Below are 22,696 nucleotides of genomic sequence, written 5' to 3'. Positions count from 1 at the left end.
TTTCTTGCAGCCAAAGGTATGCCCACAAATCCATCCCTGTATGGCCAGCACTAGGGAAAGTGGTCAATTAATATTTAACCATAAAAAGCTTAGGGGCAGTGCCTGTGGCTGAAGGAGTAGGGTGCCAGCCCCATAAACCAGGGGTGGTGGGTTCAACCCCGGCACCAACCAAAACTGCAAAAAAAAAAAAAAAAAAAAAGTTTAATCATATAGGACTTTTCTGAGCTCAGGCATATGAGCCTTTTCAATTATGGATTTTGCAATGGAAGGAAATAAGGTTGCAAATCTCTACTTGAAGAAGCCAAGGCCTTAGAGCTTTTAACTGTATATATTTTGGCTTTGCCTGGCTGGCATTTATTTCTCCTGGTAACAGTTCCTCAGTTTTCTTTTGGAATGAACCCCTTTCCCACTGCCTCATTCAGTAGGACACACAACTCAGAATTATTCAATAGGAACACTCAATCCCTATTGCACAGCAACAAGCCTTTCCTGGTCTTTGCCTACTCCGCTATGTCCCAGCTAATATCACCTCCTCCTCCTGCACAGTGCCCTGGGATTTATATTGCTTTAATATGCTTTCTTATCCTCCTTTTTCTGGTGATTATTTAGGTTTAAACATATAAATTGCTGTTATTCTACAATTCACCTGGGTAGAGTGCTATGGTGTCATGGCTCACAGAAACCTCAAACTCTTGGGCTCAAGAGATCCTCTTGCCTCAGCCTCCTGAGTAGCTAGGATCACAGGCACTGGCCACCATGCCCAGCTATTTTTAGAGACAGAGTCTAGGTCTTGCTCAGGCTGGTCTTGAACTCCTTAGCTCAAACTATTCACCTGCCTGTCTCCCAGCGTGCTAGGACTGACTAGCATGACTGGCCTGATATTTTATACTTTCTAACCTACAAAAATGGCAAGTTCATATGGTTCAACCTAATATTTGGCAACCTCCTCCCTAGAACACATGACCTGGACATATGATATCTCCCCCCAGCCAATCAGAGTATTCCATTCCCTTAGATGTCACAATTGGCAGGGGGGTGTCATGTGACCTCAGTCAGGCCAATCAGAGTGCTTCTCTGGGATTTTTCTCTTAGGACTAAAGATTCTGCCATTTTACCAATGGGCTCTCAAAGGGTGGAGTCTGTGTCTATAAATAAATGAGCATTTCCCCACTACATACACTTGAAAGAGATGAATCCAAGCTGAAACAAGTTGAGAGGATAGAGACACAAGGAGAGTGTCTTGGTGGCCATGAGTCTGGGTTCCCGTCCCTGTGTTTCTTGCAGCATTACCCTTCATTCCATTTCTTTCCCAGCTATATGAGCCAACAAATGCTACCTTTTAAAACCTAATCTAGTTGAGCTGAGTTTCTGTCCATTGCAACCAAAAGATGCTGACTGAAACACTTCCCTGTTCCTCCAGGCTGCGTCAGGAAGGAACTCTCCTGCCATGGACTATGCTTCCCCCATCACAGCCCTGCTGCCCACAGCCATCTGTCCGTCTGAGTTCCAAGAGGGCAGAAGCTGGGTCTGTTCTACTTGCCACCATTTCTCCAGTGCCAAGCATAGAGCAGATGCTTAAACATTTCGCTTGGGCAATACCATGCTCTTTCTCACATACTGTACCTGTTTCTTAGGTTTAAAGTTCTTGATTTTGAAAGACAAGTAAGATATTGACATTGATACATGTAAGTACTTCTCTATTAAGGAAGGTGGGTACAGTGTTTTCCAACAGGCTGGATCAGGAATGATTTGGGTCCCAGATATGTCAATGGCTTGATGCCAAGTTCTGAGATGGCAGTTTCTGATTTTTGTTTGTTGGTTTGAGACGGAGTCTCCCTCTGTCACCCTGGGTAGAGTACCATGGCGTCATAGCTCACAGCAACCTCAAACTCTTTGGGCTTGAGCAATCCTCTTGCCTTAGCCTCCCCAGTATCTGGGACGACAGGCAACTGCCACAATGCCTGGCTAGTTTTTCTATTTTTAGTAGAGATGGTGTTGGGATCTCACTCCTGCTCAGGCTGGTCTCAAACCCATGAGCTCAAGCAATCCACCTACCTCGACCTCCCAGAGTGCTAGGATTACACGTGTGAGCCACCATGCCCAGTCTTTTTTTTTTCTTCCTTTTTTTAGACAGAGTATTGCTCTGCTTCCCTGGCTAGAGTGTAGCTGTGTCATCATGGCTCAATGAAACCACAAAATCCTGGGCTCAAGCAATCCTCCTGCCTCAGTCTCCCAAGTAGCTGGGACTACAGCTAATTTTTCTATTTTTTGTAGAGATGGGGTCTTGCTCTTGATCTGGCTGATCTTGAACTCCTGTCCTCAAGCAATCCTGCCTTGGCCTCCCAAAGTTCTAGGGTTACAGGCATGAGCCACCAACCCTGGCCATGGATTTTGTTTTGAAGGTAGGCATATTCTATCCTAAGCTGGGATCACCATGAAAATCATATCACATCCCACTCCTACTGCACACCTAACAATCAGAATATATTGGCCCCATCCCATCCCAACCCTCTACTGGCTTCCCACAGCTTTGAAGAATAAAATGTTAACTCTTGACCCCAGCTCAGAGGTTCTACACTAACCGTTCCCTGCTTACTTCTCCCACCTCTTCTCTTCTCAGTCATTTCATCACCCCAGGCCAGACACACTACCTTCAACACATCAAGTACACTCTTGCCTCAGGGCCTTTGCACATGCTGTTCCCTTGCCTGCACTGTTCTTCCCTGCTTTTCCCACAGTGGACATCTTCAGGCCCAACATCACTCTCAACCTAAAGTAGGCCTCTTTGTCATTCCCTGTGCCATCATCCTGCTTTCATTCTTTGCATGGTACTTTACCATCAGACGTGTGTTGTTTATTTGCTTATTTATTTACTTCCTTTCCCTTTAGAATATAAGCTCCATGGGGCAGGGCTGTCTTGTTTTGTTTTGCCTATTTTTTTTTACTTTATTTTTTTTTTATTAAATCATAGCTATCTACATTAATGCGATCATGGGGCACCATACACTGGTTTTATAGACCGTTTGACACATTTTCATCACACTGGTTAACATAGCCTTCCTGGCATTTTCTTAGTTATTGTGTTAAGACATTTACATTCTATTGTTTTGCCTATTTTGTTCACTGTTGTAGCCCATATATTGGGCAAAGTGCATAATATGTGCTCAATAAAGCTTTATTGAGCGAATGGGAGCCAATATATTCTGATGGTTAGGTGTGCAGGATTTGGAGGCAGGCAGCTTTCCAATCGTGGCTCTGCTATTTATTGGCTGTGTGGTCCTGGACAAGCAGCTTAACCTCTCTGACCTTTAGTTTCCTCACCTCGAAACCTGGGTATACACACTGCTCTGTCTGTTGCAGGCTTTAAATGCAATCATGCTTATTATTGGAGTAACTCAATTTATAAATGCGCCATGCACTGGGTTATATGCTATTTCTTCAAGCCTCAGAGAGGGTTGTGAGCACAGTGTCTGGCTTATGCAAGCTCTCAGGACCTAGGACTTGTCATGACTGACATAGATAAGTGTGCTGGGCCACTGGGTGAGGGAGGCTCCTGGCCTGTGATTCTCTGGTGCCTCCATCCTTGCTGCCTCCTACCCTGTCTGCCCAGATCCACACCCCTCCCTCCTGCTCTGTTTCTATTTCTGTCTTTCTCTCCTCCTCCCCTAGCCTCAGGGGGCCCCTGTCTGGCATGAAGCCTTCTTCCTTCTTCCCCAGGATCAGGAAGGCGTTGTCACCGCAGGGCCCCTCCAAGGGCTGGGTGCCTGTCCCTCTCTCTCCATTAACCAGCTCTCCTTCCCCCGCCACAGTCTTCAGCCTCTCTGAGAAACTCCCCTCCCCACACCATCCTTCAGTCCCCAACAGACCTCTGCTCTACCTATGGTGCCTCAGAGATCAGAGTGACCAAAGCCCTCGCCCTTGTGCCTTCCCTCACTAGTCTGGCTTCAGGTAGCCAAGTTCAGCTAAGGTCACTGGGGCCATTCCTCCCCCTGCAGACACAGACCCCAGAGGCAGCACAGCACAGTAGTAAGGTCAAACTGCTAGCTCTGCTATTTATTAATACCGGGATTTGAGTGAAAATTAGGCAAGTGACTTCATCTCTCTCCAGTTCAGATTCCTGTCTGTAAAATGGGACCAAAGCTATCTACCCCACATAGTTGTCAGGTCTTAGAGAGTGGAATAAACACTCGTTAACTCCATAGTAGTAGAGTGCTATGGTTTAGAGTACTGAAATTGGCCAGGCGCAGTGGCTCTCACCTGTAATCCTAGCACTCTGGGAGCCCAAGGCAGGTGGATTGCTTGAGCTCAAGAGTTCAAGACCAGTCTGAGGCTCGGTGCCCGTAGCTCAAGTGACTAGGGCACCAGCCACATACCCTGGAGCTGGAGGGTTCAAATCTGCCCAGACCTGCCAAACAACAATGATGATAACTACAACAACAACAACAACAACAAAAAAGACCAGCCTGAGCAAGAGCAAGACCCCTATGTCTACTAAAAGTAGAAAAAAAAAAGAACTAGGGGTGGTGGTATACACCTGTACTCACAGCTACTTGGGAGGCTGAGGCAAGAGGATCACTTAAACTCAAGACTTTGAGGTTGCTGTGAGCTATGATGTCATGGCACTCTGCCCAGGGTGACAGAGTGAGACCCTATCTATAAAAAAATAAACCCTAAAATATGGCATCTGGTATGCTGATTATTTTAAATGAAAGGCCCTTGGAGATCAGCAAATGCTGGAAGAAGCTTTACTCTGGTATTTTCTTATTTGCCTAAAGACTGCACCCACCAAACACAATTGCCTTCCATCCCCTCCCTGAAATTTCATTATCTATGGGAGGAAAAAAGAATGAGGAATACAACCATGTCTACACGGACTTTGTCATAAGATTTTGTCTGTCTCTGAGGCCCAGGTCCATTCATCTTCCCTAAAATAATTTGCTACCCCTCATAATTACCTGCATTTCCTCTTCTCCCTCTCCCCTATGAAGAAGGGTATATAAGCACTTGAACCTCACTTGGGCTAGATGGGATAGCTCATGCCTATAACCCTGAAGCAGGAGGATCACAGTGGCCAGGAGTTAGTGACCAGACTGGGCAACATATCCAGATGCGATCTCTACAAAAAATGAGCCAAGCATGGTGGCAAGCACCTGTAGGCTGAGAGAGGACTGCTTGAGCCCAGGAGTCTGAGCTTCCAGTGAGCTTTGAAAGTGCCACTGCACTATAGCCTGGGCAAGAGGAGACATCTCTGTATACAAATAATAAATAAATACTGGGTTATTGGGTAATCACTTTCCTGTGATTTGTCTATTGTCAGCTCAAGAGTTGCTTTGTTGGCTACATTGGACTCAATTATGGATGAATCTTACCTGAGTATTCTGATTTGGTGACTTCTAGTGCTACAGGACTGGACAGGCAAATAAGGAATGGTTGCCTGTAAAAGCATTTCAGCAAACCTTCAGACAGCAGAGGAGGAAGCTTTCCTTTTGCCCCTACAGTATAGATTCAGAAGTTAGGCCGCCTGCCTTTTTAAATCCCAGTTTTGCCACCTTGGGCAAGTTATTTCGCTTTTCTGGGCTTCAATTTCCTCATCTGTAAAAGGGAATGTCCCAGGGTTGCTGTAAGGATTAAATGATTTAAGTGCTTGGTACATAGTAAGCATTCACTAAGTGTTAGCTATTATGATCATTTTATTTTTGTTATTCCCCACCTCTAAGTCTCTTCAGAGGGTTAGGCGGCTATCTGCCAGTCTCCCTGGTCCCAGTTAGTCATCTTTCTAGTCTCACTTTAGAGTCCTTATGTTGCAATCTAGGTCACCCTCCCCTAACGCACACACACGCACACACAGGTCAGCAGGGCCTCAGACACAGAAAAAAGTTTAATTCTGCTGCGGCGGAGGGTCCCGGCTCCGGCAGGGAGGGGGGATTTGGTTTTGGATTTTGTTCATGAGGGGATTTATTTGGGGTACGAAGAAGGAATAGGGGAGAGTCTGGTCCTTCCAGTGGGACCTGCCCGGGAGAATACATAGTAGGGAGAAGAAATAGGGAGAAACAGGGAGACTGGACAAAATAAGGGAGGGCAGAGGTTGAAGACACGACCGGGACAGAGAAAGGAGAGACGATTAAGGAAGAACAGAGACGCAAGACAGACGACAGAGGGCAGAATCGAGACAAACGAGAACAGAGAAAGGGGACCCCAAGCCAGACCCGACGACTGGGCCAGGGATGTCAGTGGGGTGGGGGTGGGGCTTTGGAGGCCGCCGCGGAACAGAATAGGATCTAGTCCAGCCAGATACAAGAAATAGGCCCCTCGCCCCTGCCCCGGGTGCTGGGCTGGGGGAGGGGGCTCGTGTCTCAGTGCTGCAGTGTCGGGGGGCCCTGCCCCTCCCGCGCTTCGCTGTGTAAGGCACCGACTCCAGCGAGGTCCGCGAGCGCGCGAGGGAAGGGGCAGGAGGGAAGCAAGGAGTCCGTGGGGGAGGGGAGGCCGGCAGCCCGCCCCCAACACCCCAGGGCGCGAGGGCGTGGCCACGAGCGGCAGCCCGCAACAGCCCCGCCCCTCTTGGGGGTAGAGCAGAGGAGCCGGAGTCTACCTTCCAGTCCCAAGTCTCGGCCCTGCGCTTTTTCCCCGCACAGTCCCGCCCCAGCGTCCGTGCGGCTGGGCATTTGTCCGCGGCACGCAGGCGTCCTGGAGCCCGCCTGCCGCTCACACGGTACTCTCCAGCATCCACTCGGTGCTGGTAAAGGCCAGGCGTGCCCTGGCGGAGCCCAGCCCCAGGTCTCCATTCTCCCCGGCCGCGCCCCCTCCAGCCCCGTCCAGGTGCGGCGTGGACCGGTGGCGCTTTGTCCGCCGGGCGCGGCGCGGGTAACTGTGGCTCTGGAAGAGCGCCCCGTAGTCCCCGTCGAAAGAATAGCGCTGCTGAGGCCTCGGCCGGGCCGGAGCCCCGCCAGGAACCAGAGCTAGAGTGGGGGGCGCTGAAGCTGGCGGCCCCAGAGCCCCAGAACGGCTCCTTCGAGGGCCCATGGCGGCCCGAGACTCCTCCCCTGAAGTTTCCTCGGATGGCAGCAGACACAGGGAGGTGGCCGAGCCGCCGAAGGAGCGTCCAAGGACCGCGTCCGGCTCCACGGAAGCTGCCTCAGCCGCGGTGGCCTTCGCCTCGACGGCGACGGTGGAAGCAGCCGGGGACTCCACTTCACGCAGTGAGTCGTAGCGATCTTGCGCCGGCAGGGTCGGGGCCTGCACTGTGCTCGCACCGTTGGTCTGAGAGCATACGTGGCTGACCCGCGGGGGTGACCTAGAAGTGCCCTTGACGCGGCGGCCATCCCCGTCACCATACACTTTGTAGCGGATCATGAGCAGAACGATGAAGACAAGGACCGAGGCGACGATGACGCCTCCGATGGCAATGATCATGGTGCCGCCTAAAAAGTGGGCCCTCAGCGGGCGGCAGGGCGCCGGATCCCCAGCAGTGGTGAACTGCACGCAGCCCACCACTCGCGTGGCCGGCAGCGCGGTGGCCCCGTCATCGTAGACCGCCAGCACGCACAAGTCGTAGGCGCGTCCTGCTGCCAGATCATTCACCAGGAAGGTCTGGCTGGTGGACGGGATCATCCTGCAGGAAGGGGCAGGATCAGGGCGGAATTAGACCCACTCTGAAACACACTCCTTCGCTTTAGGCCCTATGGGTGATGAACTGTGAGAACTAAATTCTGGAGGAGGGCCTACTGCAGCCAATCAAGAGCTCCTATTTACATAATCCCGCTGCTACAGGCCCCGCCCCTCAGCAGCAGGCCCCACCCTCAAACACCCCACTCAAGGCTTTCTCAACACCCATGGGACATCTGCCATTCGTTTTCCCTCATCTATTAAAACACACCCTAGCCCCGGGACAGAACAGGAAAGCTATAGCTTTTTTTTTTTTTGACACTACTAGAACAAAAGCAATGCTATAGCTTTTATGACCTGCCCTCAAGGGACATGCCCTGGCTAGCAGGGTCTCACTCCTACTAGGACAACTGCCATTCAAGCTTCCTCATCTACATATTTCTATCCTTCAATGGGACCTGTGTTACAGGCTGCCCCTCCTTACCTGCATGCCCCACCTCACCTCAGGTGGACAGAGGTCAACTCACAGTCTTTGAATGCTCTTCTAGTCCCTCTTTTACATATATTCCTAACTTTCAGGGAAAACTATGATACAGGTCACTTCTCCTCATCTGCATGCCCTACCTTTGTGTAAAGCATCTAGCTTCCTTTATCTTCTGGAACAATTTCCAAGCTTCTCAACTACATATTCCCATTCATGAAAGGGCCTTCACCACAGGCCACACCCCTTTTGACTAAACCACGTTTTCCAAGCCACACTCCACAGTGGTCCACTAAGGATGGTTCCCCTACAGTACTTAGGACCTTTCCCACTGTTTCCATGCCCTGCTCCTTGTCCAGGTATTACAGGCAACCATTTCTTATTTGCCTGTCCAGTCCTGTAGCACTAGAAGTCACTAAATCAGAATACTCAGGTAAGATTCATCCATAATTGAGTCCAATGTAGCCAACAAAGCACAATGCTCCTTTCTTGCTAAAAGCCCTTCCCTTCAAATGAGGGGCCATATAAAGAAGTAGTGAAGCTGATAAAGTCTGGGAACCAGACTACCTGGGTTTGGATCTCTCCTCTGCCTCTTGCTAGCTTTGTGACAGTTTCTTAACCTCTCTGTATCTCATTTCCTCCAAATAGAAATAAGAATTCTATATCACAGAGATAGTGTGAGGAATGAATGAGTTAACATATGCAAAGCTAGGCACTTAATAATATCGTGATTAGCTTGCATCCCATCCACTGTTGGCCAGTAACCCTTGCAGTGGCTCACACTCTCCTGCTCATTACACTGCTCCCTATCCGTAAGACCCACCCCTCCAGAGGACCATTCCTACTAGGTCTTGGCCTTTTCTGTTGAGCACATCCCTTCCACACTGTTAACCATGTCCAGGCTCAGCGAAACCAGGACTGCCATGTCCACATTAATTTGCATGCCCAGCATTCAACCTCACAAGCTCTCTTCTGCAAAGGATCTTAGTGGGTCACCAGAGACAAGAACTGTCCCTTCCTCTGGGTGGAACCATGTTGAACAAGCTCCACCTCTTCTGAAAGGCCACACTCCCATCCCCACAAGCCTGTTTCTCTCTCAGAAGCTTTACCTTCCTCTCCTGCAGGGCCCTCTTCTGATCCCAAAAGCTCCACCTCAGTCATCTCACCTCTAGGAGGGTCCCACATCATCAAGAGCCACCCTCCAACCAAAAGACTTCAAGTCAGGGCCCCATCCCTTCATAAGGGACCACCCACTTCTCTGATTCTATCCCTGCCTGGAATTTCACAGACCATGCCACCAACCCCTATGCCCCTACCACCCTTGGCCCTCTGGCTTCAAGTCTCCCTCTCCTCCTCTCCTTCAGGGCCTTGGCTTCTTCTTGCTCCTTCCCCTAAAAGACCCACATGCCAAGGCTTCCCCCTTTTCAAGGACAGAGACTGGCTCCTTAAGAAAGCTTGAGCCCACGTGTCTCTAATTGGCTGCAAGACCCAAGCAAGCAGCTGAGCAGGCTTCTGGTTGGATGTCACCTCCGCCCATGGCAGCAGTGAGGAAGTTAACGCCTGCAGTGCCATCTCACAGGCACCTGCAATGAAGAACTAGAACTGTGGCCCCCAGGGGAAGGGAAGAGTTCCAGGTTCTGTTGCCCAGCTGGGGACAGGGTCCATCAACATCTACATACATGCAGGGTCGGTGAACCTCCCTCTACCTCACCTATGGTGGCTATGGGTCAGAGAGAAGGCAAGAGAGAAACAAGAGAAGTGGGAGAGTCACAGAAACAGAGTTATTTACAGAAATATAGCATCCATCTCCCCTCCATCCCTGTCTTGAAAACAGTAGGTGCTTTATAAAAATGTTCAGTATAAAAAGGACAGCTTTGCTACTTTCTGTGTAACCTCGGGCAAGTGACTTCCCCACTGTGCCTCAATTTTCCTATCTATAAAATGGGATAGGGATCATCACTGCTTCATAGCAGAGTTGGGAAGATCCAGTGAAGTAGCAACCTCTGAAGTACCTGTGAAGGTTTTTGTTTTGTTCATTTGTTTGCCCTAATGTTTGTAAGACTGGACCAGTGTCTAACCTATCTCAGTAGGCCACAGCCAGCACAGAGTGTGGCACACAGTAGGCATTGACTCAGTGTTTAGGGCTCAGATTCAAAAACAGAGGAAAATGAGGAAGACAGAGATAAGGGAAAAACAGAGGTATTTATTCATTCAACCAACACTGGGAAGATGCCTACTATGTACCTACTATGTGCCAGGCCTCTGGGAAAGGTGGAGATGGAGGCCAAGAGGCAGGCCTCTGTGATGGCTGAACACAGCCAAGAGCAGGGGCTCCCTACAATGAGGGAAATGGCGCTGGCCCCTCTGATATCCCCAAGTCAAATTGAGCATAGGGCTTAGCATCCATCAGGTACTCTACAATGTGCACAAGGGAGGCAGAGAGATAGAAATGGGGACAAGGAGAGAGATATACACAGCAAACCACTTATCAAGTGCTTGCTGTGGCCATGCCCACTGTGTGCCAGGTCTGTGGCCAAGGGCTATACTTCTGAGATGGAGATACTGCAAGGCCAAGGCCGTGATTCTTCATGTACTGTGTGCCTGCTCCCACTGCGCTGTGAGCTTCCTGAGGGCAGGGATGGGGTCTCTTAGTCTCCCTATGTCCCTAGCATGGAGAGGGATCAGTGCCTCCAGGAGGGAGAGAAGGTAGAGACAGAGAGGTGAGAGCAAAAGAATAATGGAGCTGATGGGAGAAAGTAACTTTTTTTCTATTTATACCATACAGGTCTGTCCACATCAGGATATTGGCTTCTAACCCAAAAGAGGAAATAACTTATATTTTTCTCATAAATTTTTCCTGTTTCTATAATGTACCAAATGCGTTCGTACAGTAGTACTGATATGTAATTTGTAAATGTAAATGTAACTGTAAATGTGTATGTATGTATCGTGTGCTCCAAAATGCTTAGCTTACAAGGTACCAAATCAGACCCCTTTGGCAAGCAGTGATCACGACAGTGCCTGTGAAAGCAGGGATCATGCTGGGCTCAGTCGCTGTTATCGCTCCAGTGCCCAGCCCTGGTCTGGCTCACGTAGATGCTCAACAAATACTTGCTAAATGCATAAAAAATAAAGACAGCAAGACAGAAATAGAGGAGAGAGGAGACAAGGCCAACCAGGGCCGGGAAAACCTTGGAACCACTATCCACAACTCTGCCTGAATCAGATGGCCAAGGGAATGGGTGGGTGGCAGACAGGAGCCCTGGTCTTGGGAGGTGGTCCCGGGACTGCAGCACCCACACCCACCTGTAGACAAGGGAGTCATCCACAGAGCTGTTGTACTGGACCTGGTACATGCGTATGCCGGGTATCGGCCGCTGGGCTGGCCAGCGGATGAGCACCGAGTTCGAGGTGAGCTCTGCTGCCACCAGCCGGCGCTCAGCAGTTGAATCGTTGGCACCAGGTCGGCCCGGTGTGGCGATATCAGAGGAGCCAGGCTCGGTAAGAGGCGGTGGGGCAGCGGGCGGGGGCGCCATCAGAGGCAGAGGTACCACACATACCTCCACTGGCGCCGTGGCTTCCCCCGCAGCATTGGAGGCGATGCAAGTGAAGGTGCCACTGTCCCGTAGGGTGGTGATGGTCACATCTAGCGTCCCATCTCCCCTGACCCGGGTCCGGGTGGAGTTCCCCAGCAGCCGCCCGTCAGGCGCCACCCAGTGTACCACCGGCTCAGGGTCACCCACTGCCCGGCACCGCAGGCTGACCGCCTGGCCCTCCACCACCAGAGCCCGGCCGCCCGCCTGCCGTGTAATCAGTGGGGGTTCACACAGGAACTCCTCCTCGGGAATGGACCAGAAGTAGCGGTCGGTGAGGTGCTCGGGCGTGGCGCAGGTCTCCAGGTCATCCTCCCTGGTCAGCCGCCGCAGCCAGAGCAGCTCACAGTTGCAGTGTAGGGGGTTGCCACCGAAGCTGACCGTCAGTGGCGTGGGTGGCTTCGGTCCGGTACCTTGGGACCTCAGGAAGAGCCCGTCAGGAGGGAGTTTATGGAGGCGATTGGAGGTCATGTCCAGGCGAACCAGTTTGTGAAGCTGCACGAAGGTGCCTTCGGCGATGTGGTCGATGAGGTTGTGGTCCAGTGTGAGCGTGTTCAGGTTGACCATCTGGCCCACTGCCTCCCACGGCAGGGCCTCCAGGTTGTTGTAGGACAGATCCAGGTCCTCCACGGTGGACAGAAAGGCATCGAAGGCAGCCGACTCCACCCGGCGGATCTGGTTGTTGCCAAGGATCAGGTGGCGGAGGTTGCCCAACCCTCGGAGCTGGTCGCCCCGCACCTCCGCCAGGCGGTTGCTGTCGAGGTGCAGGGCGCGGAGTGCACGGAGGTCGGCAAAGGCGCCAGCTGCCACCTGACCGATGGTGTTGCGGGAGAGGGTGAGGTGCACCAGGCTGGTCATGTTGGCGAAGTCTCGGCGCCTCACGGATGCAATGAAGTTGTCGGTGAGCCGCAGCTCCACCACGCGCCGGTCGATGGCAGGTGGCACGAAGAGCAAGCCGGTCTTCGCACACAACATGGTCAGTGTGGGCGCCACGTTCTGACAGATGCAGCGGCCAGGACAGGGCTGGCCACGAGACGCCCCCGCCCAGAGCAGCAGCAGAAAGGGCAGGGCTGCAGGTGGTGGTGAGAGGGGTACCGAAGAGAAAGGGCCTGGAGCCATGGTGCAGCAGGCAGGCAAGAGTAGGGGATGAGACCTGCAAGGGAAGGAGATAGTTACTCAGGCACAGGGTTTGGCCACTAGTGTGACCACCCTGGGATGTCCCACTAAGAGTCAGACCTGGATCCCTCTCCATCCCCAACACACAAGACTGGGTGCTCTATGACAATGGCAGCACTCATCATCAGCTGGCATGCATTTGTTACAATTCCATGCTGCTTGGTAAACTACCACTGCCTCTCGCTTGAGTCTCCTATCCTCACTTCTGTCCCTCCTCTAGGAGTTCCCAGAGCATTCATGATCTCCCAATCAGAGGGGTGACACCTGGCCCAGCCTGGGCCCTCCAGTACCCACTAAATATTTTGAAAATCACTGTTAACTAAGGCATAAGGCCATATGTCAAAACAGTATCCCCTGAGTTCAAATCCTAGCTCCCGTACTTACTAACAGTGTGACCTCGGGCAAGTGTCTGAACCTCTCTGATTCTCGGTTTCTTCATCTGTAAAATGGAGATAGAAATAGATAGGCCTTACTTCTGTGAGGATTACATTGATTAATGAATGTGGTGTACTTAGAACAGTGGCTGGCACATAAAATGTGCTTAATACATGTTAGCAATTATCGTCAAGTGCCTAGCATTGTGCCTATCATGTGCCAGGCATAAACTATGCACTATTACTTCAAAGAGAAAGTGCTTTGAAATCGAACAGATTCAGGTTCAAATTCTGGTTCCCCCATTTGCTAGCTCTATGACCCCAAACCAAAGATTTCCTCTACCAGGGGTCCTCAAACTACAGCCCGCGGGCCACATGAGGCAGTGTGATTGTATTTGTTCCTGTTTTGTTTTTTTACTTCAAAATAAGATATGTGCAGTGTGCATAGGAATTTGTTCATAGTTTTTTTTTTTAAACTATAGTCCGGCCCTCCAATGTCTGAGGGACAGTGAACTGGCCACCTGTTTAAAAAGTTTAAGGACCCCTGCATAAACCATAATTTCTTGCTCTATAAATTGGGATAATAACTGTATCATCTTCATTGACTTTATGAACCACGTGTGCCTGGCACACAGTAAATATCTAGTAAATGTTAAGGTTCCCCTCTCCCAACTTTGGCAGTGGCAAAGAGAAACACCATCAGTCTCCCAGCTCAACCTCAGGAGATCCTTCTCTGAGTCTGCTTTCATCCTGGGCTCAGGTAAACTCCCAAGCAGGGTAGACTTTCATGCTCACTTCAGTGAGCACATCACACAAGGCCCCATACATGCCTACACACGCACACACACACACTCCCTCACACACACACTCACACTATGCCTCTGCTCCAGGCAAAACCTTCTAGCGGGGATTCCCCCTGCGACGGCTGTAGCCTACGACCTGTCAGCTCCCATCACAACACAGGGTGGGTGGGGGGTGAAGAGAAAAGGATGGGAAGGGGGCATCCCTGTTTTCACCCCACCCTGTCTTATACCCAGCCCCTGCTGGTCCACCTCCTGGGGATCTGTGTTTGGGGCTGTGGCCTTATGTGGCCTTGATCTTTCTGCCCTTGGGGAGGGAGACTGGGTCACGCAGAAAGATGAAGAGAGACAGGGAGAGGAAAGGGGGAGGGAGAGATGGACAGGCAGAGGGAAAGAGAGAAAGAAAGGAGCATCTGAATGGAAGGGGAAAAGACGGGAAGGGAGACTAAAGCAAAAAGAGGCATCAGAATAAACATTTGATTAAAAATAAGGAACTCATCAGTTAATACTGTATTTAAATGAGAATTGGTAACTTGAATGTGTGTAATTTTTTGGAACCTGTTTAAAAACCAAATACCCCTGCAAAAAAAAAGAAAAAGAAAGAGGCAGAAAGCTGGGAGTGAAGGAGACATGGAAAAGAGAGACTGGGACACAGGGATGGAGAGAGGAGGAGAGGGAGAGACAGGCAGAGGGGAAAGAAGCAAGTGTAAGAGAGATTAATTAACACCAGTGAGTGTGAGAGAGATAAAGACTGAGGGAGACAGTGACGAGGCTCACAAGAGAAATCGAGGCAGAGTCGGGGTATACAACTATCTCTGAGTACCCCCTCCACATGCCCACAACTTGTCCTTTACTCCCTATAGGACACTGTCCTGTATTATACTGAAAACCCTGACCTAGAAAGGGGGACTCCAGAGTTAGGAGTTCCAACTCTGCACCTGCTTGGCTGCAGTGTCTCCAGGGCTCACAACCCTAATCTATGAAACAGAAGCATAAAACTTCGCCTCCCACAGCTGGGGTGGGACTCAAATCGAAAGAGTCATAATAGCAATGAAAATAGCTAATACTTATTAAAGGTAGTCCATCATTGCAGGATAGAAGCTGGACCCTACTGCCTGGGTTGCCACCCCAATTCCCTGTTGTGTGACTTTAGTCAAGTGATTTCCCCTCTTTGTGTCTCAGCGTGCTCACCTGTAAAATGGGAATGATGATAGCACACCTACCTCCTAGGGTTTTTGGGAAGATTCAATGAGAAAAGATTTTTGTAACTTGCTTAGAATAGTTTCTGACAAGGTTAACACTACATAAATGTCAGCTGCTGCTATTATTATTATTATTTTTTTTTTTTTTTGGCTAGGGCTGGGTTTGAACCCACCACCTCCAGCATATGGGCCCAGTGCCCTACTCCTTTGAGTCACAGGTGCCGCCCTCTATTATTATTATTAATAATTTCTTATTTTCTCTGGCCTGCTCAACCACCAGCAGTCAGCCTATCAGAAGATCACTCCACACATATGTACATGTACACACAAAATGATAACACATATCCATTCCATTCTCTCATGCCAGGGTCATTTTATGTCCTGAACCTCTCATGTATCCTTTACTGATATCATGAGGAAATATGACTTTCTCAACCACATTCCTGAGAGGTGAATTGTCTTGCCCAGAGACCCCAACCTACTCTGAAAGCCTCCCAGCCACCAAGAGCTTTTACCAACCTTGATGCTTCTGACCTTGGCACCACTCCCCAGCCTAGGGTCATTGTCATATCCTGCCCTGACATCCAGGCTAGGCAGGGTTCCAGGCCTCAAGCCTGCTCAGAGCAAGCCCCATCACCCTACATCTCTCCACCCAACCTAAGGGCTCCACTCACCTCTCTTCAGGGAGTCAAGGCCTGGGCCAGCACCTGCAAAGGAGCAAAATCACCTTGTTAGCATCCTTCTGGCTCTTCTCTGGGTACCAGGTTCTGCCTCAGAGACCATCTCAGTCAAGGAAGTCCCTAGAGTGATCACTTTCTCAGCTCTCCTGCTGCAGACTCTGAACAGTCTTAAAGGGACCCAGACGTCCAGCTTTGGAAACCTAAGAGACTGGGCCTCAGGACTCTTCACACTTCAAAACCCAGGAATCCAGGACTTCAGCCTTTTGTCTGTCCTCCAGGATCTCAGAGGGCAAGAACTCCAGCCCCTTCCTCCCTTACAATCCTAAAGTCTGAGACCCACCCCTCTCTTTCCTCAGATCTAGGAGTCTGGACCAGACCCCTGACCCTCTTCCTTTAGAAGTCAAGAGTTCACATCCCAGACCCTCAACTTCAAAGGCCTGAGCAGTACCAGGAGCTGAGGAAGGGCCAGAGGTTTCCATCCCTGCCATCACACCATTGCCCACACCAACAAGTATGTGCATGTCAAAACCCACATGGGTCCTCAATCCAAGTCTCTACATCTGGATTTCCATGGGCACACCACCATGAGCTGTGGGCTCCCCACCTCTATGGGCTCTTGGCTGGGGATGTGGACACACTTGTGTCCAGGGACCCCAGGCTGGATCCCAGCATACCACAGATCACGCCACATGAGCCTCAATCCCATAGGGCCCAAAAGTAGGGTCTGCCCTCTGCCAGGCACAGGAATGTGTATCCCGAACATACATGTTTGAACAAACCCCACTCCCCAGAGCGCAACATTGAAGTACAAATGGACTCACAATATAGATGGACACATACCCTCAAGGTTGACACACTTGTATACAACAACGCACATACAACACTGACTTTCCCTTGCATGTTCACACACAGAGATGCACAGATACAACAGAGAAACTCACATGCCCCCAACGGACAACCAGGTACATGCACCTATAACAGATGTACCTTGCATACTCACCAACACCCTGGGACACACACATATAACAGAAACATGCCTACACAATCAAAGGTCCACACTCTGAAATGCCCACACTCATACAACTCCATTTATTCCCATGGTGCAGTCATAAAGCTGATACATTCCCACACCAACAGATAAGACATGACACACTAGCTGATACACACCTCACATACACACCGAGAACAACAAACATTCACAGACACTCTCATAAGGCTGATACATGCTGGAGCAAGCACACAGGCACAAAAAGATTCACCTTTTCAGATACTCCAGGATGTTCACTCCTAGCAGACACATGCTCACACAACAGTCCTGGGAGAGATTTACACACTTACAAATGCACACAAAATACTGAACTACAGTAGTAGAGTCAATGAACAGACCCCGATTCACACTCACACACAGTCAAGAACATGCATCCCTCCCAGCTTGAGGCTCCCCCACCCCACCTACTTTCCAGGCCAAAGAAATCCTAACATTCCTCCTAGAACGTTCTGCAGGCCACCCCAACCCAGGACACAAGCCAGGGTCAGAGGTCAGAGTTCAGCAGGTGGAACCTCAGAGGGTTTGGGGGTTGAGTCCTAGAGCACCATTCCAAGGAGATCCTCCTAGCAGCAGCCCCAAACGTCCCTTAGCCTGGACAACAGGATGCAGGTAACTCTGGCCCTATCTGCAGATATCTGGCCGGTAGGGGAATTAGGGTGGGGTGGGTGGGGAAAGGCCAGGTCTTCGCCCCCACCCCCACCCCAGGGCCCATCTGTCCATCTCTCGGCCTCTCATCCTCCCTCCATCTGTCCACCTCCAGGCCGCCCATCCCCCCCAGCCACCGGGAAGGGGAAGACATGGCCGCCTCCCCCAAGGACCGCTGAGGACCCCCCAGTTGACATGGACAGGGAGAGCGGCGAACTCCCCTCCCCCAAGCCCACACAGAGGCCTGGACACACTGGGCGCTGAGCCTTAGCCCCTCAGCTGGGAACCTGACATGGACTCACAGATACACACCCTCGGAAACATACAACCCGCAGACACACACACACACATACAAATGGACACCCAGGCAGGCACACCCGGCTACACAAACCCTTGGATGGGCATCCAACCTGGACACAACCCCCAACGCAGCTAACCGCGCATACACTCTGGCTGGGGGGACTCACACCTGGGCACACAACCCACGCACACACACCTGCACACAGCCCCTCCGATGGGCGCGCGACAGCCCCCCAGACACACAGCCAGACGGACAGTCACTCGCGGAGACATACACGCACAGCCGGACACACCAGCTCGGCTCGACACCCAGCACACACCCGGATGGCCACACAAGCAGGACGCCGCACACGCCGGCGCCGGGCACACACAGGGCCGCGCGAGCGCACGCCGGGCCCGCCGCAGCGCCGCGGACACACACTCACACGCTCGCACGCTCACACCCGCGCACACACCGGCGCCCCCGCCCGCCGCCTCCCGGGCCGCTGCGGGCCGCGCTCACCCAGCCCGCGGGGGCCCCGGCCCCGGCCCCGCCGCTGCCGCCTCACTCCGCGCCATGGTGGGGGGAGGGCCGGGGGAGGGGGCGCGGTGCCGCGGGGCCGCCTCCCGCCCTCCCTCCCGAGCTGCTGCCGAGCTCCGCCCTCCGCGCCGCCCGCCGCCACTGCCGCCGCAAGGGGGGAGGGGGCGCCGGCCAGGGGGCGGCCGGGCGGGGCGGCCGCAAACCCCAGATCCCCGCCCCGGGTCCGCAGCAGACCCTTCTTCACTGCGGAGCCGCCGCGGGCCCGCCCCGACCCTCCCCATCCCCACCTCCAGCCACGCCGGCGTCCCCGGAGACCCCCCTCAGACCACGCCCAGCTGGCCTAGGGATCCCAGCTCTCTCTACACCGAGACCTGGGATCAAGTCCCAATACCCAGGAGGAACTCAGACCAAGCCTCTCCTCCTTTGAAGACCCAGACGGTGTTCTAGAGCCACCTAGGAGTACAAACCATGTCCTGCTCTCCTTGTGACCTCAGACTATGCCTCCACCCTGTCAGGGACCCCAAACCATGTTCCCAAATCCCATGTCTCAGCATCCAAAGAGATCCAGATCACCCCACCAGGGACCCTAAATCACACCCCAACATTCAGATAGACTCCAGACCACACCCACTCCCTGAGGGACCCCAACATCCAGGACGCCTCAAACCATGTATCAGCATCCAAGGAGATCCCAGATCATGCCTTACTCCCTCTGTGGACCCAAACCATGTTCTGCTGCTATCTAGAAGCACAAGCCATGTTCTCTTCCTTCTTGGGGACCTCTAGCCATGTCCTTTTACTCTCAAGGACCCTAACTCATTCCTTGACCCCCCAATATGGACTCCAAACCATGTATAATTTCTAGAGGGTACTAAAATGTTTTTTATCCCCTTTAAACCTTCCCCATCATCCCCATCAGACCCCAGACTATCCTCAAACCCTCTTGGGGACCTTAGACCTTTCTCTCTCCCATCCCTCCAAGGGCATCCCTTGGTTCCCAAATTTGTCCCAGATTCTTTACCATCCCCCAACCAGTCCTGTCCCCTTGAAGACCCTGACTTTTTCCTGTTCCCATTATCTCTCTTGGACCCTGCAGGCCCTTGTCCCCTCTCTGTGACTTCCATGGAACCTAGAATGCCTTGCTTCTTCCTTGTTCAGAGTTCTACCCTATAGCTGATCATCCCCATCCCTTCCCTCAAACCTGATTCTCTCAGGTCACTCTGCATTTTTTTTTTTTTTTGAGACGGAGTCTCACTTTGTCAGCCCCGGTAGAGTGCCATGGTGTTAAAGCTCACAGCAACCTCAGACTTCTGGGCTCAAGCCATTCTCTTGCTTCAGCCTCCCAAGTAACTGGGACTACAGGCACCCACCACATTGCCGGGCTATTTTCAGAGGCAGGGTCTGGCTCTAGCTCAGGCAATCCGCCCACCTCAGCCTTCCAGAGTGCTGGGATTACAGGCGTGAGCCACTGCACCCTGCCACTCTGCATCTCTTTCTGAGATACTCACATGGCCCTCACACCCAGAAAGTCCTCCCCTCAATATTTGCCTTGTTGCATGCAGTCCCCCAGAACCCTGGAGTCTCAACTCCTTCCCATTTGAGATCCCACTGTATCAAGGCCCTCCCCCATACTCCCTTCTCTAAATTCTTTATGTGAAACCTGCTCTACCCCCTAGATCAAGCCTCTTCTGCAGATCCTCCATCTAGTGACCCTTGACCCCATCACAACCATTAGATGCCTCTCGGGACATACACAATTCCTCCAGTCACCAGTCTCCACTCATCACCACCCAAGAAGCATCCCCTCCTCCCATGGTTTATAGTGTTCCCTACTGGAGCCTGAGGGTAGGAAGAATAACAACAGCAAAAGTGACCACATACACAGCACTCCTATGTGCCAGGAATGATTCGAAGGGCTTCACATATAATGCTTCATTCAATCCCCACCACAGCCATAATCTTCATTTTATGGATGAAGAAACTTGAAGCAGAGAAAGGTTCAGTCACTTGCCTAACATCACAAAGATAATACATGGCAGAATAGGGTGGAGGTGAAGGGGAAAGAGGGTGAGGGCAGGGCTGGTCTGGACAGCAGTAAAAAAGAGACAATGACGGGCGGCGCCTGTGACTCAGTCGGTAAGGCGCCGGCCCCATATACCGAGGGTGGCGGGTTCAAACCCGGCCCTGGCCAAACTGCAACCAAAAAATAGCCGGGCGTTGTGGTGGGCGCCTGTAGTCCCAGCTACTCGGGAGGCTGAGGCAGGAGAATCGCTTGAGCCCAGGAGTTGGAGGTTGCTGTGAGCTGTGTGAGGCCATGGCACTCTACCGAGGGCCATAAAGTGAAACTCTGTCTCTACAAAAAAAAAAAAAAAGACAATGAGAAAAAAGATAATAATAAGAGACAGTGATACACAGAGATGGAGAAACAGAGAGCATGAGACTGAGCCAGAGAGAGCCTCATTCATAAAGCCTATCTGGCCCCATGTCCTCTGGCCCCTGCCGACCTCATTGCCAACCACACTGTCTCTCAGCTTCAGTTATGACTTTTCTGTTCCTCCAATACACCAACTCATGGCAGCCCCTGGGCCTTTGCACACTTCTTCCCTTTCCATGGAAGATGAGTTAAGAGAGACCTTCCTTTTCCATCCCTAATTTACGCATATCACCCCTGCCTGGGCCCCCACCAAAGTGTTCTTATGTTACTTTGAAATATATTTTAAAAATAAGATGGAGTGAAGGATGGATAGATAGATGGATATATGATAAAGCAACTACAGTGAAAAGTCAATGGTAGCATCTAGGTGGTGGGTATATGGATGCTCACCATAAAATTATTTCATCTTTGCTGCCTGTTAGTAAATGTTGGACAGGGGTAAGGGAAGCAGGACCATTCTCTAGACTAAAGAGGCAACAAATAGTCCTACCAGGTCATACCAATAGCACATTACCTCATTTTGTGGCTCTTATAGCACTTATCACTCTCTGAGCATCTTATTTGTTTACATATTTGTTTACCGATTTATTGTTTGTTTATATTTTTACTGTCTAGTTATTGAAATGTAAGCTTCCTGAGGAGGACAGTGGCAGGGGCACCAATTTCTTCAGTGCTTAGACAGTTATTGGCACCTAGTAACACAGTAAACATGTGTTCTTGAATATGTCTTTAGAAAGAGCTGGGGAGCTAGGCCCGCTCCAGACTTACTTCAAGGAAAGCAAAAGAAAGGGGGTATACCGCAGCGGCGGGAGAATGTTCTGTAGGGTCCAGGAGTGAGTGTGAGTTGGCCTGAAAAAGAAGTCAACAGACTGAGGTAATGTTAATTGTGTCCCTGTGGCCCTAATTTCTGCCCCAAACTTTTCAATACAGACCCAGGATCAATACCATTCTTTGAAAAGCCTAGGCCACGCCCCCCCAGTCTTTTAGGTCCCGCCCCAAAGCAAAACCCCGGCCCCTATCCGGCCGAAGTCACGCCCATTCAGCCCAATTCCCGTTGTTCTCTCTTAGAGACCACCTCAAAGTGTATAATATTCAGACTTCCTCAGCCTAAGCCCCGCCCTTTAGCCTGAGCCCCACTCCTACAGTTTAGCCTCCATCCCTAAAGCTGACTAGTTTGGTCCCTAATACATAGAGTGGATCTTCCACTCTCTGTTCTGTCCTCAAGTTCAGTCTCCGCCTCTCAAACATGAGCTGGGCTCACATTCAAGCTTAGGAAGAAGTTCTCAAGTAAAGTTTAGGACCTGGATTCAAAAGTTAGGGAGTAGAATAGGTTGGTAGAATTAGAGGACTGGATCCCCAGTTTGTACCGCCTCTCGAGGGAGTCGCCCCAAACCGGAGAGACTCCTCCATTGTGCTGACTCTTCATTGGATAGTGTACTCTATTCTGGCCTCTCTAATTGGTCTTTCCGCAATCCCTAGCCAAACTCACTCTGCATTGGACTGCCCCACTGAGTCACCCTCGCTAATTGGCTCCTGCTTTCCAAATTCTTTGCTCCTGATTGGGCAAATCCTTGTATATGCCTCTTTCTGATTGGGATATTAGCAATCATGAGCCAGGATGCAAACAAGTTCCACTATGAAAAGGTGGGAAGCCCTGGGAAAGAGATGGAGTTGGGAGAGGAGGATATGGTTCCCTAAATCTCTTGCCTAAGAAAGAATGTAACCATTGACCACAAGATAGTGGGAGCTTAGAGTTCTAACTGTACAGACCACCATCCTTGTGGCTTCAAGCAACTATTTCTAGATTCTATGCCTCAATTTCTTCATTTTCAGTTGGGGGT

The 22,696-nt window shown here is 51.2% G+C and overlaps 1 protein-coding gene across 4 annotated transcripts; it reads right to left on the bottom strand.

Annotated features, from left to right (window-relative positions):
* Nucleotides 1-5,859: 5,859 nt before the first annotated feature.
* LRFN1 (leucine rich repeat and fibronectin type III domain containing 1) lies at nt 5,860-20,429 on the bottom strand. Of its 4 annotated transcripts, none has more exons than XM_053604840.1 (5): nt 20,303-20,429; nt 15,903-15,935; nt 13,237-13,291; nt 11,390-12,829; nt 5,860-7,609 (listed from the first exon to the last, which is right to left on the bottom strand). In XM_053604840.1, exons 4-5 carry the CDS (start codon nt 12,793-12,795, stop codon nt 6,703-6,705), a joined length of 2,313 nt encoding a protein of 770 aa, XP_053460815.1. In that variant the 5' UTR covers nt 12,796-12,829; nt 13,237-13,291; nt 15,903-15,935; nt 20,303-20,429; the 3' UTR covers nt 5,860-6,702. The 4 variants fall into 4 exon arrangements, with proteins under 4 accessions (XP_053460815.1, XP_053460814.1, XP_053460816.1 ...); XM_053604839.1 differs by lacking the exon at nt 20,303-20,429 and adding an exon at nt 18,404-18,505; XM_053604841.1 differs by lacking the exon at nt 20,303-20,429 and adding an exon at nt 18,404-18,505 and having other exon boundaries at nt 13,241-13,291.
* Between the last annotated feature and the right edge of the window lie 2,267 nt (nt 20,430-22,696).

Source organism: Nycticebus coucang, chromosome 10, assembly GCF_027406575.1.
Source record: "Nycticebus coucang isolate mNycCou1 chromosome 10, mNycCou1.pri, whole genome shotgun sequence".
Lineage (NCBI taxonomy): Eukaryota > Metazoa > Chordata > Mammalia > Primates > Lorisidae > Nycticebus > Nycticebus coucang.
This window is presented reverse-complemented; position numbering and strand designations above follow the sequence as displayed.

Bases quoted from the DNA above. Each gene is read 5' to 3' on its own strand.
- LRFN1 (XM_053604840.1), bottom strand. From the start codon at position 12,795: ATGGCTCCAGGCCCTTTCTCTTCGGTACCCCTCTCACCACCACCTGCA. The intron at 7,610-11,389 runs GTGGGTGTGGGT...CCCTTCCTGCAG, and splicing joins GATGACTCCCTTGTCTACAG to GATGATCCCGTCCACCAGCC.